Genomic DNA, 16,184 nt, shown 5'->3' on the forward strand with positions numbered 1-16,184 from the left:
TTTTAACAATTTTGTTAGTAACACCCTCAAAAAAACTCTACCAAATTCGTCAAACGTGATTTCCCTTTCCTAAATCCATGCTCACTATGCCCAATCAGATCATGATTATTCAAGTATCCATTTATCACACCCTTTATAATAGATTCTAGCATTTTCCCTACTACTGATGTGAGGCTAACAGGTCTGTAGTTCCCTGTTTTCTCTCTCCCTCCCTTCTTAAATAGTGGGGTGACATTTGCTACCTTCCAATCTTCAGGAAACATTCCAGAATCTATAGAATTTTGGAAAATGATCACCAATGCATCCACTATCTCCATAGCTACCTCTTTCAACACTCTGGAATGCAGAATATCAGGTCCCGGGGACTTCTCAACTTTCAGTCCCTTTAATTTCTCCAGTACAACCTTCTCACTTATACTAATTGCCTCCAATTCCTGATTCTCCCTAGTCCCTTGGATCTCTAAATCTGGGAGATTTCCTGTATCTTCTTCAGTGAAAACAGAAGAAGAAAAGAGAGCAGCGGAGGCTCCTGGCACGGCAAATGGAGAGCACCTCCCTCGAGATGAAGAGGTGGCAAGTCCTGCTACACACACAGCTGAAGATCCACAGCGAGACATCGCTCGTAGGCACCCCGCTAGACCGAGGGTCTATAGACGGCGCTTGCCATTCCTGCAAATGACTGAGAGCCAGTGTCATCAAAGACTGCGCATATCTAGGGAACTGGGCAGTCACTTATGCCACCTACTGCAGGAGCCGAGGTTTCACATCTGTGTGACAGGAACTCTGCTCATCAGAACAAGAAGCCGTTGGCAAGGAAGCATTCTTGGGAATTTATTTACAATAGTGAACGTCATGTACAAGTGATTAACACCCAGCTGTGCAACTACAACATCTTAACCTTCCTAACCCTGCTGCTACGTACTGATACTTCCCCGACATCCACAGCGGAGGTGGAGGCAGCCTGCTGATTGCTACGCCCTGTCTGTGATGACCTTGGCAGTCATCCTCTGGAGGGCCGAGACCTGGAGGGCCCCGGCCTGCCTTGGGTGTCCTACCGTGTGCCAGCTGCACTCCCTTCGGCCTGTTGAGCTGGATCTGCTGGGGTCACAGGAACAATAAATTGCGATCAGCCAGACATTCCCGAAATCACTTGGGTGGATAGTCCCCGGGATGTGCACCTGCCGGTCCTCCTCCCTATGGGTGCCCGATGGCCTCTGGAGGACTCCTTGGAGGGAAGGCAAAGCTGGAGTGAGATCAAGCTGCCCTGCACTCCTCTTGCATTGACACTGTTGGAGGCTAACTTTGGCTTCAGTGATGGAGTTCAGCCCACGCAGCAGTGCAGGCTTGATATCCTGGACCAGGTCTCCATGGCAGCCGCCATCCTACCAGCGTTGACCTTGGTGCATAGGCATGCTGGCGCTATCACCTCAGACTGAAGGCAGCGGTCTCCTCCGTCATGCCTTGCAATCTGAGGAGTGCAGCGGACATCCCTTCCTGATGTCCCCGAGCTTGCCCTTACAGCTCTAGCAACTGAGATATGACTGAGTCCAGAGGCTCCTCATCTGACTCAAACTCAGCACATTTCTGGCCTCCAGTAGTCCTCTTGAGTGCTGGAAACGTGGGGAGTCCTTGCCTCCGCCTGCTGTGCATCAAACAGTGCAATGTGCTCACCAGACTGTGACCCCAAGGTACTCCAGAACTAGGTCCCACTGAGATGCATGTCTCTGCGCTGGCGCTGTGAAGGGTGTTCAATTAAGGTGTCATCAGATGCTTGTTCTGAGATGTCTTTGGGGCTTGAGCAGAGGACCTGGCTCATGGTCCCACTTGGCTGCTTCTCAGCTGTGCCCGCAAAAGCAAGGCGAGATAATGAGAGCATGGCAGCGGACTGCAGAACAGGGGAACTCACTCACAGCATGGCTGTCTGATGGATGTTGCACTGCTGGATCCTCACTTGGTTGAGCAGCGCCGACCTCACCATCAGCACAGGAATGGTCCAGATCGTCGTCGGCCTGTTGGATGACTAATATTTTCAACACCTGTGAGCACCTTGATGTCGGGCATTCCTCCACCAGTCTGCGACCTCTCCCTTTTGTTGTGTGCCAGCTTGTCCTGCATGAAGACAGATGGAGAGAGTGTAAGCAGGACGCCTGCCAGGCTAGGTGAGAAGGATGCCTGGGGTGGGGTGCCATGGACGGGATGTGTGGGTGGGGAGTGGTGCCATGGACGGGATGAGGACACAATCCACAGGGTGGATGAAGGTGTGTGTGAGAGAGAGTGAATGGTGATGTCCCTTAAACTGGCAGTGAGTGAGATCCCTGTGGACGTGCGATGGGTTTGTGAGTGTTTGAGCTGAGAGTGATGAGAAGAGTGACTTACCCTGGCAGAATGGAGGAGATCATTCACCCTTTTTCGGCACTGGGTGGCTGTCCTCTTCTGCAGGGTGTTGGCGCTAACCACCGCTACCACCGCCTCCCATGCTGGATTGGTGACCTGGCTTGTTGCTTTTTTTTGCCTAGAGCTGGGATAGGGGACTTCATGGCAGGCCTCCACTGTGCCCAATAGGCGCCCGAGGGAGGCATCATTAAATTTGGGGGCAGTATGTTTCCTCCCATTTGGGCAGCAATGACTTTGCAGCGGCTTTTGATCCCTTAGAGAGTGCTAGCTCTGTGCAAAGGCACCTCTTAATTATGGCGCCCAGATTATTGAAAGCCTGAGGTGACCGTGGGGCAGGCGAATCAGAGCTGCCCTGCCAGTGATGGGAAGTGTTTCCCGTGCACGCATTATCAATGAGGCGGGACATGCCGGGAATAAGACGACACGGCACGAAAACCCACTATTGCAGGCAGCAGGTAAAATGACTTTTTTCACGGTTTTCTCTTGGATGTTATATCTGGCATTGCTCAAGAGTAAATAAATTTAATTCAGTCCATAACAGAGCAAATCGCATGTGGTCAGTTGGATGGAATGAGACTTGTGGCACCAATTATCTTTCTCAAGCCGTATCTTCCTGTTATCATCAAGGTTCCCACTAAAGTGCATGAGTTGGCAACTGTGCAGCAGCTTGGGAGGCGAAACTTTTCCATTATAAATACCTGGCATGTGCAAACACGCAAATTAATTTATAGGGTCAGCTCTGAAAAAACTGGCCGTGCACAACAGCGAAATTTTAAAGAGAGCATTGATAGTAACATAGGAATTTCTAGACATAAAAGGCCAAAGGCTATCTAATTCGCTTTCTTGTAAAGAATTTTAGAGTGGTTACAGCACAGAAGGAGGCCGTTCGACCTGTCATGTCTGTGTTGACTGTCTGAAGGAGCAATTCACCTAGTGCCATTCCCCCACCTTCTCCTCGTAGCCCAGTACGTTCTTCTTTTTCAGATAATAGTCCAGTTCTCTGCTGAATGCCTGTCACCACCACACTCTCAGGCAGTGCATTCCACATCCTAACCACTTGCTGCATATTAATTTGTTTTCTCATATCGCTTTTGCCAATAACCTTAAATCTCTGCCCTCTGGTTCTCAATCCTTCCACCATTGGGAACAATTTCTCCCTATTTACTCTGTCCAGACCTCTCGTGATTTTCAACACCTCGATCAAATGTCCTCTCAGCCTTCTCTCCTCCAAGGAAAAAAGTCCCAACTAATTCAAGCTATCTACGTAACTGAAGTTCTTCATTCCTGGAAACATTCCCGTGAATATTTTCTGCACTCTCTTTTAATGCCTTCACATCCTTCCTAAAGTGTGGTGCCCAGAACTGGACACAATACTCTAGCTGAGGCTGAAACAGTGTTTTAGACAATTTTAACATAACTTCCTTGTTTTTGTACTTTTATGGCCCCTGTTGATAAAGCTCAGGATGCTGTATGTTTTATTAACCACACTCTCGACCTGTCCTGCCATCTTTAATGATTTATGCATATATGCACCCAAATCCCTCTGCTCCTGCACCCCCTTTAGAATTGTACCCTATTTCTTACATTGTGTCTCTGCGACCTTCCTACCAAAATGAATCCAATCACATTTCTCTGTATTTAATTTCTGCCACTTCCGTGCCCACTCCACCAATCTGTCAATGTCCTTTTTGAAGTTCTATGCTATCCTCCTCACAAATCACAACACTTCAAGTTTTGTATCGTCTGCAAATTTTGATGTTGTGCCCTGTACACCCAGGTCTAGGTCATTAATATAAATCAGGAAAAGTAGGGGTCCTAACACTGACCTCTGGGGAACTCCAACCTGAAAAACAACCATTAACAACTACTACTGTCTGTTTTCTGTCACTCGGCCAATTTCATTTCCATGTTTCTACTGTCCCTTTAACTCCATGAGCTTTTACATGCACTAACTTTGCTCACAAGTCTCTTATGTGGCACTTTATTAAATGCCTTTTGGAAGTCCATGTACACCACATCAACAGCATCGCCCTCATCAACGCTCTCTGTTACCTCATCAAAAAACCCAAGCAAGTTAGTTAAACATGATTTGTCCTGAACAAATCTGCACTGTCTTGCCTTAATTAACCACCATTTTCTCAAGTGACTATTAATTTGTCGTTCCTAGAAACGTCCCCACCACTGAGTTTAAACTAACTTGTTGCTGTGCTAATCTTCACATCCTTTTTGAACAAGGGTGCAACATTTGCAATCCTCCAGCTCTCTGGCGCCACCCCAAGTCTAAGGAAGATTGGATAATTGTAGCTGATGCCTCCTCAATTTCCACTCTCACTTCCCTCAGTATTCTTGGATGCATCTAATCCAGTCCTGGTGCCTTATAAACTTTAAGTACAGACAGCCTATCAAATACCTCCTCCTTATCAATTTTAAACCCTTTAAGCATATGAACTACCACCTCTTTCCCCATGACCTGCGCAGAATCTTGATCTTTGGTAAAAACAGATGCAAAATATTCATTTAATACCTCAGTCCTTAATACCTTAATACCCCTGCTTCCATGCATAAATCCCCTTTTTGGTCCCTAATCGACCCCACTCCTCCTTTCACCAACTTTTTTATTATTTATATGCCTATTATTCCCTTTTATGTCTGCTACCAGTCTCTTCTCATACTCTCTCTTTGCCTCTCTTATTTACTTTTTCAAATCCCTTCCATATTCACCAGCTCAGTTGTATTAGCCATCTGGCATCTGTCATAAGCACACTTCTTCTTCATCTTAATCTCTATCTCCTTTGTCATCCAGGGAGCTCTGGATTTGTTTATCATTCCCCTTTGTGGGAATATACCTTGACTGTACCTGAAATATCTCTTCTTTAAAGTTCAGTTACAGTTTTGCCTGCAAGTCACATGACACAATGATAACGCACATGATGCCCAATTATGGCAAATGCAGTCTCTATTGCTTAATCTGCAGCAGAGCCAGACATGACAGGAGGAAAACCTTAGAGTTTGAAAGTTTTTGGAGCTATTGTTCCAAAGTCATCTGTTCCTCCCAAGCGCACTACACTTACCAAATGTCATGTCTCAAATTACTCCTGTACTATAACATAAAATGTTAATTTATGTTTAATTATATCCTGGCAGGTAAACTTAAGCAGACAAGAAAAGATCCTAGAGAAAAATTTTTGCATTCCTGTAATGAAAATTTTTAAAATCTCTTTAATGGTAAGTAGACAAATATTTCTATCGAAGTCTGAACTGAAAATGATCCCAGAGCTCTCTGTTTTTTCTGGCATCCATGTTAAGGGGTGGATCTCCATTGGCGTCCTTCTGGTACCTTCCTGCAACTTCAGCAGAAGCCCTGCCTTAAGGGCCAGGAAATAGGTTTGAGTTTTTCTGTTGCTATCTAGGATTTTTCACTCAAGTGTTCTTTTCAAACTTTATGGCAATTTGAGAAGTATGGTTGGCTGGAACAGAGGGGTTTCTCTACTGTACAGGCTGCGGAGTTGGGAGGTACGCCTCTGAGGCGCCACCACTGGCAAGAACTTATATTTACAACGTGACCAGTTTACATAGGTCACTTCCATTCCAAATGTGGACAATGGAAATAATAATGGGGAAACTCAACACAAAATTGCAGTAAAAATGTGGCAATGAGAAGAAAGGTTTTGTAGACAGAGTACATGCTGGTTGAAGATGTTGAATACATTATAGCATTGATTATTCATAAATGTTTTATAGCAGTTCCAATAGAAGTCTGAGTGCTGCTTCACATTTTATCTATTCCTACTAATCATAGCTTGATACAACATTTATTAAAGAAAGATAGAATTGGAGAATTTTACAGCACAGAAGGAAGATATTCGGCCCATCACACCTGTGTTGGCTCATTGAAAGAGCTTTAAGAATTAGTCCCACTCTCCCCTGTTCTTTGACCTGCAAATTTCTCCTTTTCAAGTACTTAACCAATTCCCTTTCCAAAGTTACTATTGAATCTGCTTCACCGCCCTCTCAGGCAGAGAATCCCAGATCAATACAACTTGCTGCATAAGATTAATTCTCATTTCCACCTTGTCCCATTGACAGTTACCATTAAAAAATGTATAGCGTTAAGCTCCAATGCTGGTTAGGGCCTGGATTTTCCCTCCCCAGTCGGGTGCACAAGTGGCGGGGAGACTTTCTGACTCCGCAAACCCAGCGTGGGAGAAACTTCCCAGAACGTCCGGATTTTCGCACCAGGATGGCGGGTGCGAATTGGAGTTTTTCCCCCCCGCCCTCGGGAACAGTGGTAATGAGGTGGTGGGCAGCGTGGGTTACACATCTTGGCCTTGCTTTGAAACGAGGCCCGGTAAGGAGTTTTTCTTCTGAAGCAGCAAGAGGATGGGTGGTTTGCAGTTTGCTGAGGGGCAGACGCCAGACAACAGTGAGATGAGTCATAACTATAGTTGTTGTCCAACTGCTGTGCCGACCACTGCAAGAGCTGGCCCGTCACGGGGTTTTCCTAGGAAAGTATTAACATCATTGCTGCTGTCTATTCAGTCTATCATGAAGGAGGTCACTGTACTGAGGCTGGAAAAGCTCCTCAAGACACAGCCATAGGGACGGCAGCATCTTGGCATCATCAGCTGCTAACGATACTCAGATTAGTGTAATGCCTCCTTGGATGACTGATACACACCTGTCCTACCACCTATCCTCTTTCCAACCATCGCTCAGGGTGTGGCCATGCAATTAAGCCTTAACCAGGACCCTCACAGCGACACGCTGTCATGGCAGAACAATCTGAATCAGAGGGAGCAGGCCAGCAGGGTAGTTTGCAGTTACCAGCATGACATGCCATCTAGGAGTGACCAGAACAAAATCCAGGTGACACTTCTGTACAGCCCCATTCCCCACCCCTCACTTCTCCCAGCAACACAAGGCACTAATGAGACAGACAACATGGCTAGTTTAAGTAAACAGACATATGTGTGTGAAACAGTTCGAAGCTGAAAACCGTACTTTTTATTCCAATTCTCAAGCCAAAATATCTCAAAGAAGAGGAAGTAGGGAAGGAGTGGGAGAGGCTGTGCCCAGTTTCAGTGACCAAAACCTCCAGATTTCAGTGGAGGATGTACAGAGACAGTGGTCTATTTTATACCCCTTGGCCACCACAAGCCATCCACTAAGACCAAGAGGACAAGATGGGAGGGGCAAAAATATCTACCCTTCCAAGGCCCCAGCCTCCAACTCCCCTGGATGTCAGCCACACACCTGTCTTTGATTCTCTTGCAGATTTGTGACATTTGGTTAGAAATTATAAAGGTTTCCAAAAGGAATACCTGAGCTCGTCAAAGGGGTACCTGACCTGTCCAAAGCACTCTGGCAGGGGTTTAAACCTTTCCCTCGAAAGTGTAAAGCCCTCAAGTCGTGTTCTAGAGCTCCCACCAACAAAAAATGGCTTCTAAGTGAAGGCGGCTGCACTTTTAAATGTGCTGCTGTCTTCGGGAAATGCGTACGTGCGAACTCCAGCCCTGCTCTGTGCCTCCTCCCCCACCACCCCCCATCCCCCACCCCTCACCCCCCATCCCCCGTGAAAATGGCGTGTGACGGGTTTGTAAGCACAGCTTCCAGATTCAAGGCTCTGGCGCCATTTTGGATAAGGTGCGGAGCTCTTCTGATTGCAAAAAATTCGGGCTTGGGTATTGATGGAAGCACCTCAAGCGATCTTATAATGTGAAGAGAGTAAGAGCTGAAACTAAAGCTCCAGGTTATATTACGACAAGACGTGCTTTTCTTTACCACTGGGTGCCATTTCTAATATGTCTATTCTTACAGTGAAGAGCATCTTCATTGAGGAAAGGGGTTTTGTTAAATTGGAAAGGTGAATATTGCAATTTATTTCAATGGCCAAAGAACAACACCAAAAGCAGGGCTCGACACCTTTAATGTTCACATTTTCAGTGCCCTGAGTTTGATTTAATATTTGTTGATATCAAGCACAAAGCAAAGTATTTGTAAACTAATACACACTTTTACTTATTTTCATGTTATTGTTTTCAGGCATGTGCTGAGAAATTGTTTCCCGCCCACGCCCAAAGTATCATTAATGAGGTACTGTTTTGAGAAAATACAATGATATGTGAATTTGGCCGGAAAATGAACAGAGATTAAAATTCAGAAATATTTTGTACAAAATCTTTAATTCATTCCTCGAGCATTGCTGAGAAAAGAGACATGCTGTCAAAGCTTTTCATCTTGTAAACTCATCAGGACAGATTCACAAGAATACCAAATCTCAAAGGGAATTTATATTGCATGAGAAATGGTGCTGATTGGTTGGCAAGTGGGCTTGATTGGTTGGCAAGTAGACTTGATTGGTCAAGGCGTTGCCATGGAGCATGCTCAGGGAACAGTCACTCTAAAGCAAAAACCAAAACAGAAATACCTGGAAAAACTCAGCAGGTCTGGCAGCATCGGTGGAGAAGAGCACAGTTGACGTTTCGAGTCCTCATGACCCTTCTGAGGACTCGAAACGTCGACTCTTTTCTTCTCCACCGATGCTGCCAGACCTGCTGAGTTTTTCCAGGTATTTCTGTTTTTGTTTTTGTTTTGGATTTCCGACATCCACAGTTCTTTGCATTAGTCACTTTAAAGCTTTTGTTTAAATTCAAAAGAGTTAAGTCAAATCTGATTGGTTGAGACATGCCATAGGGAATGAAACAGGGAACAGTGTCCCCCAAGGTTTTATTTAATTGAAAAGGCACAATGCCTGGACAAATTCCTTTTGCCTATTGAGGACTGGGCCATACAGATGAATATATGTAGCTTCAAGCAAGTGTGAGTGAGCCACACTACAAGCCCAACTGATAATCTTAAATTGGTCGCTGGGGTAATTCTTGGCACGCTCAGGATTGTTCAGTAAGTGCTGCCCAATCGGCTGTTCACAACAGGCAGAGCACTGTCCTACTGAGCCAGCCTGCGCTTGCAGAGCTGAGAAATATGCCAGGATTTTCCGTGCCTGCTGGCGCCGGGCATGCGGGGAAAATATGGCGAGAAGGCCAAAAATCGATTCGCGATCGTTCTGCTCAGCCCGTCGATGGCGGGCCACGTTGCCCACCATTGGATGTCGGGAACCTCCATTGTAATACATCAGCACATCATTATAAGGCCTGCCCGCTGGAATCGTCCCCACGCCACTGGATCGTCCGCCCACGTCAGCAGGAAAGCACACCGGTGCAGAACACGTCTTGACAACTGTGACGTTCAGAAGGCGGGACTTACCGCCAGGGCCATGCCCACATCGCGAACATCCAAGGAGCAGAAGATGCTGGAAGCGGACAGCAACTGGGGGAATGTCTATGGCGTGCGGAGTGGATTCTCCTGGCCGTGGCTCTGCTGCGAAACAGCTCACGGAAGTTGGAAAATCACCATTGATGCTCCCAACGGGTGATGGTCGCAGGGGTGGGAGAGGAAGGTCTAAGATCAACTGGGGGAGGAAGAGGTGTCGGGGTGAGGTTGGGAGGGGTGAGTGAAAGCATTTGTGGGGGGGGATTGGAAGTGGGAATATGAAGGCTTCGGGGGTTGAGGTAGGGATGGGGAAATGAAGGTGAGGGTGAGGGTAGGGATTTGGGAGGAGGAGGGGTTAACAGGGGAGAAGATGGCAACTTGGGAGGTAGGTGTAAGTGGGGTGTTAGGTGTAAGGGAAGGACTTCGGGAGGGGGGGTGCAGAATGGTGTGGAGAGGGGAAGGAGTCCGGGGGAGGAAGGAGTGCGGAGAGGGGAGGGAGTCCAGGGGGAGTATGGAGTGCAGAGAGGGGATGGAGTCCAGGGGAGGAAGGAGTGCAGAGAGGGTAGTGAGTAAGGGTGCAGGAAGAAGTAAGGCTAGAGGAAGGAGACGGGAGGGGGGAAGAACTAAGGGTGGCAGGAGAATTAAGGGTGTCTGATGAAGTCAGGAAGGGGATAGTGACTAAGCGGGAGCGGGAAGGGGGAGTCCTGGGGAGTTGGGAGGACTAAGGTGGGGTAAGGGGTCCAGGGTTCATGTGGGGAAGGGGTCCAGAGAGGGGAAGGGTTTTTTTTTATATTCATTCATGGGATGTGGGCTTCGCTGGCTGGGCCAGCATTTATTGCCCATCCCTAGTTGCTCTTGAGGAGGTGGTGGTGAGCTGCCTTCTTGAACCCCTGCAGTCCATGTGGTGTAGGTACACCCACAGTGCTGTTAGAAAGGGAGTTTCAGGATTTTGACTCAGCGACAGTGAAGGAACGGCGATATATTTCCAAGTCAGGATAGTGAGTGACTTGGAAGGGAATCTCCAGGTGGTGATGTTCCGATATATCTGCTGCCCTTGTCCTTCTAAGTGGTAGTAGTCTTGATTTGGAAGGTGCTGTCTAAGGAGCCTTGGTGAATTCCTGCAGTGCATCTTGTAAATAGTACACACTGCTGCTACTGTACGTACGTGATGGAGGAAATGAATGTTTGTGGATGTGGTGCCAATCAAGTGGGCTGCTTTGTCCTGGGTGGTGTCCAGCTTCTTGAGTGTTGTGGGAGCTGCACTAATCCAGGCAAGTGGGAGTATTCCATCACACTCCTGACTTGTGCCTTGTAGATGGTGGACAGGCTTTGGGAAGTCAGGAGGTGAGTTACCCGTCACACGATTCCTAGCCTCTGACCTGCTCTTGTAGCCATAGAATTTATGTGGCTAGTCCAGTTCAGTTTCTGGTCAATGGTAACGCCCAGGATGTTGATAATGGGGGATTCAGTAATAGTAATACATTGAACATGGATATTGTCATTGCCTGACACTTGTGTGGCGCAAATGTTACTTGCCACTTGTCAGGCCAAGCCTGGATATTGTCCAGGTCTTGTTTCATTTGGACATGGACTGCATCAGTATCTGAGGAGTCGTGAATGGTGCTGAACATTGTGCAATCATCAGCGAACATCCCCACTTCTGACCTTATGGTGGAAGGAAGGTCATTGATGAAACCGGAGGGGGGAAGGAGTCTGGGGGTGGTGGGTGAGGTGTCCAGGTGAATGTGCAAGGGAGGAGTCTGATGGGTCCATGGCTGTCTTCTGGAGAGCGCATTGAGGATGGGCGTGGTATGAGCGAATGGTGAGAATGACCAAGGGCAGAGTGAGGTGGTGGGATGGGAGGGTGAGGGTTCGATGGCGTCGGCAGAAGGGATGGTGAGGGTGGTTGGTGGGAACTCGGAGGCACCCTGGGGATGAGAAGGAGGAGGTCAGGGAGGTGAATGTGGATGGGGGTGGGATTTTCGGGAAGGAAGGGAACATGCACGTTCACCTGGACATCCCCAAAGGAAAAGGATTGTGGTTGGTAGGTCACAGAGGGGAGGTGGAAGGTGATGCCAGGGGGGTCAACTGTGATGGGGGAAAGGAAAATGGTGACTGGGGGAGGGAAAAAGATGGGGATGTTGATGAAAAAGTGAATTCAGACCATGCTGTACAAATGGAAAGTGAAACGAGAGTCGTAGGGGGCGAGATCAGGCGCTGCAAGGGAGGGTGATCATTGGGTGGGCGAAGATGCAGGTCAGCTCAGACAGACAACTGAAAGCAAACCCCAGCAGTCTGCATTGAAAATGCTCAGGACATTGAGGTGACTGTGATAAGTGAAGGATCCGTGTGCATGGGAAAGTGCTCTTTCACAAGTCTCCGAAAGGCCCTGCCACACACACACTTATCCCTCCAGAATCACTCGGTGGGCAGCTGCTCCCTCTGCAGTGACAGAGGACGAGATTGAGCAGCTCACAGGCCAAGGGGACTTGGAGGGGGGAGGAGAGCCTCTGAGATTCCTGAGTGGAGACCCAAGGGGCGGTCCACCTGCCGCTCCTCCTCCCTTCGGGTGTGCGAGGGCCTCGGCCTGACTTGCTGAGGGGAAGGGGCACCTGGAGGGATGTCAAGGTGCCCCATTCCCCTCTCGTGTTGCCACTGCAGGAACTCACCCATGGCTCCCACGATGGAGTGCAGGTCTGCACACATCTCCGTGTTCCACTGGACCAGGGTCTCCTTGGCATCTGCCATCCTCCCCATGGAGACCTCCATACACGCACATGTGGGCACCACTTCATCAGAGATCAGGTGGACACACTTCTCTGACTGATGTGTCATTCTGCTGAGGGCTTCCAACAGATCGACATGATGTTCCCCCGCCTTCTGCTGGCTCTCCAGGATGAGTTGGAAAGCTAAATCCAGAGGCTCGTCATCTGACTCGGGCCTCACAGATGCCTGATCCCCAACAGTCCTCTGAGTGCTGGGAAGCTCACATGAACCTGCCTGCTCCTGCTGCGGACATGCATCCATGCGGTGACCACCAGACTGTGAACCCGAGCCTGCTCTAGATCTAGGTTCCACCGAGGTATGGGTCTGAGCTTGTGGAGGGTGTGTGTAAGCACTGTGACGGGTCTTCCAGGCTGCTTATTTCCAGCTGCTCAATGGAGGAGGTGTCCTCTTGGCTGGAGGTGAGGACGTGGATGGAGCTGAGGGACTGGCTGGCTGAGGGTGTCGATCGCTTGGCAGAGCTCCCTGTGAACCAAAGTAGAGATAAGTAGTGCATGACAGCAGAGTCAAAAGCAGGAGAGAGAGCACGCACAATTGCGTTGAGAGAGGGATAATGTGGTGCAGTCTGGGTCTGTGGCAGGTGGTGAGGGAAACAACAAGAGGGATAAACATACTTGACTTCATCCTCACCAACCTACCTGTCACAGACGCATCTGTTCATGACAGTATCAGTCACCGCACAGTCATTATGGAGACAAAGTCTTGCCTACATATTGAGGATACCATCCATCATGTTGTGTGGCACTATCACCGTGCTAAATGGGATAGATTTCGAACAGATCTAGCAGCTCAAGACTGGGCATCTATGAAGCGCTGTAGGCCATCAGCAGCAGCAGAATTGTACTCGAACACAATCTGCAACCTCACGACCCGACATATCCCCGACTCTACCATTACCATCAAGCTGGGGGATCAACCCTGGTTCAATGAAGAGTGCAGGAGGGCATGCCAGGAGCAGCACCCAGGCATACCTAAAAATGAGGTGTCAACCTGGTGAAACTACAACACAGGACTACTTGCGTGCCAAACAGCATAAGCAGCAAGTGATAGACAGAGCTAAGCAATCCCACAATCAACGGATCAGATCTAAGCTCTCGGTCCTGCCACAGTCAGTCATGAATGGTGGTGTTGCCCCTTGAGGTGTGAGATCCCTATGGATGTGTGATGGGTTTGTGAGTGTGTGAGTTGAGAGTGATGAGAAGAGTGAATTGCCCTGGCGGAACAGATGAGACCACTCACCCTCTTATTGGGTGGTTGTCCTCTTTTGCAGGCCTTGGCGCTCACCACCGCTGCCACCACCTCCCAAGCCGGATTATTGAGGCTGCTGCCCACCCTGCGGCCAGAGTGGGGGGTAGAGGGCATTGCAGTGAGCCTCCACTGCACCCAGAAGGCGCTCGAGGGACGTGTCATTGAACCTGGGGGCTGCAGTCTTTTTGCCGTTCAGGGCCATGTCTTCTTTGCAGAATCGTGGGGTGGAAGCACTGAGAGGTGTGCGCAGGACTGGGGTTTAAATGATGAAGCCGCGAGGTGATTGCGTGGTGGGCGAATGAGAGCCCGCCTGTCATGGAAACGGCGTGTTTCCCAGGAATGCATAGTTAATGCGGCGGGTTTGGGATGATGCGTCGTGAAAAGCCATCATTGTGGCCGGCAGGTAAAACGTCGTTTTACTCATCTGCTACCGCACTTGGTGCAAATCCGGGACGATTCCACTCGTAATGTCCAACATTAGGTGTGATTCCAAAATTTGGACAGTACTTACTGAACACTCCCAAGGGCGCAAAACAAAAGCTTTGAGGTAACTGTTCCCTGGTGCATTCTCCATGGCAATGCCTTGACCAATCAGAGTCGAATTGCCAACCAATCAGCACCCTTTTCTCATGCAGCATAAATTGTTGTCCCCTTTGAGGTTTGGTATTCTTGCAATTCTGTCCTGATGAGTGCAAGACAAAAAGCTTTGACAGCATGTCTCTCTTTTCAGCAATACTTCAGCTCTATACTACCAAGCGACTAATTCATTCCTTATATCTGAGAACACGATAAATGAATGTGTTTCGCTCATTTACATCTTTTATCATGTTTGCACCTCAAGTTGTGCGCACTCACCTGCCATAGAAGTGGAACATGAGACTTATTATTTAAAGAGCCAGCCTTCATGAAAAATATGTTTAACAATCGTTTTATTTTAACTGAGTGTTAGAAAGGGGAGCCAGGTAAACCATATGTCAGCTTGTATTGCTGGCGAGCTGGGAATTGGAACTTTCTAAGTGTTTGAGGGTTGGCGAAGGGTGTATTGAGGACCAGAGTTTGAGAGGCCATGGCGGGTGGGGAACCTGTGGGGGTGGGGGTGGGGTTACACCTTAGGGGGTTCCCCAATGGACCCGGGAGGCCAGTTAAGGAGGGGCCTTCCCGCTCACCAGCAGCTCATGCAGGGAAACCCTGCCGCTTGGATTAGGCTTCTCCTGCCTCTGGTTTAATCCTGGTGGTGGCAGGATGAGGCCCCTGAATGGGCATTAATTGCCCACTGAAGGGCCTCAGTTGGCCCACTGGCAGGCGGGCTGCCCGATGCAACCCCTGCTGCTGGTAAAATTGCAGTGGAGGCAGAGGACGGCAGACAGGCAGCGGGCAGGTCCAGCTGCTGGATTTAACATGACCCATTGCCTTCAAACCCGCCAGCGAGAGAGCGTTAAATCCAGTCCATGCTCTCTGGATTATTAGTCCAGTAACAAAATCACTCCCCTTCCTAAAATAAACTGACTCTATTTGATTTTAAAAGTAGATGTCAGACGTGTCAAAGCTCTGTTGCCAGATCTGTAATCCATTGTGTGAACAGTGTGAAATTCCAGGTATTATTTTCCTGAACATTCAGTGTGCGGTAAAATCAAAAACACAGCGATATGACTGAGAACTTAAAGAATGGAAGTTAGAAATTAATATTGAGAACTGGCAACACAAGAAGCTGAATTCCAGCCAAACAGAAGACTAATTCGTATCCACCCTTTACTGACACTTGAATTGTGCTCTCAAGATTTTTTTAATATTCATTCTGGGGACGTGGTCATCGCTGGCTAGGCCAGCATTTATTGCCCATTCCCAATTGCCCTTGAGAAACTGAGTGGCTTCCTAAGCCATTTAAGAGTCAGCCACATTGCACAGTTCCAAGACGGGGTTCTTGTTGGAATATTTCACCAAGGCAACGTGTGTCATTCAGGGAAGTCGTTGTACTTGTATAAGACACACACGTCCATTTCCTAGTCATCCCGTAGCAAATAAGATCTGTGATGTTAGTTTTGTGTTTTCTTGACAGCTAATGAATGGCTATCCTATTCCAGAAATACAGATTTACCCTTACTTCTCAGCACTTTGGACGGTGAGGTTATTCTGTGTTGAATGTTTGTTTTTGTAAACAATGGTCATTTTGTTTTGTGATTGTTTTTTCTCCCCATTCCATGAAACAATTCAGGGCGATCCAAGAGAAGACCTGCCCTCTGGCCCCACTAAAACTAGTTATGAGAAGGTGTGAGACTCTCCCCTCTGTCTTTGATTCGTGGGGATGGACTTGTCCCTCGTTTGTTGCTCTCTCACAGTTCGCCAGCTGAGAATTCTAACTTCACATGGTAACTGAGAGTGTGAGGAACAAGGAAGGATGTGAGGAGTCTTTGATGGGGGAGCAGTTGAGATTTACCAGAACACATCAAGGAATAAGAGATTTAATCCACAAGGTTAAGTTGGAGAAGCTG

General features: G+C 48.1%; 1 protein-coding gene across 1 annotated transcript in view; it reads left to right on the forward strand.

Moving 5' to 3' along the window:
* Positions 1-16,184, forward strand: part of LOC144667999 (putative E3 ubiquitin-protein ligase HERC3) — a 66,797-nt gene that overhangs the window by 29,568 nt on the left and 21,045 nt on the right. Inside the window, exons 14-16 of the mRNA XM_078529738.1 lie at positions 5,539-5,619; positions 8,437-8,487; positions 15,752-15,814. Coding sequence (XP_078385864.1) covers positions 5,539-5,619; positions 8,437-8,487; positions 15,752-15,814 — 195 coding nt within the window. The remainder of the gene's footprint in view (positions 1-5,538; positions 5,620-8,436; positions 8,488-15,751; positions 15,815-16,184) is intronic.

Source organism: Cetorhinus maximus, chromosome 1 (assembly GCF_964194155.1).
Source record: "Cetorhinus maximus chromosome 1, sCetMax3.hap1.1, whole genome shotgun sequence".
NCBI lineage: Eukaryota > Metazoa > Chordata > Chondrichthyes > Lamniformes > Cetorhinidae > Cetorhinus > Cetorhinus maximus.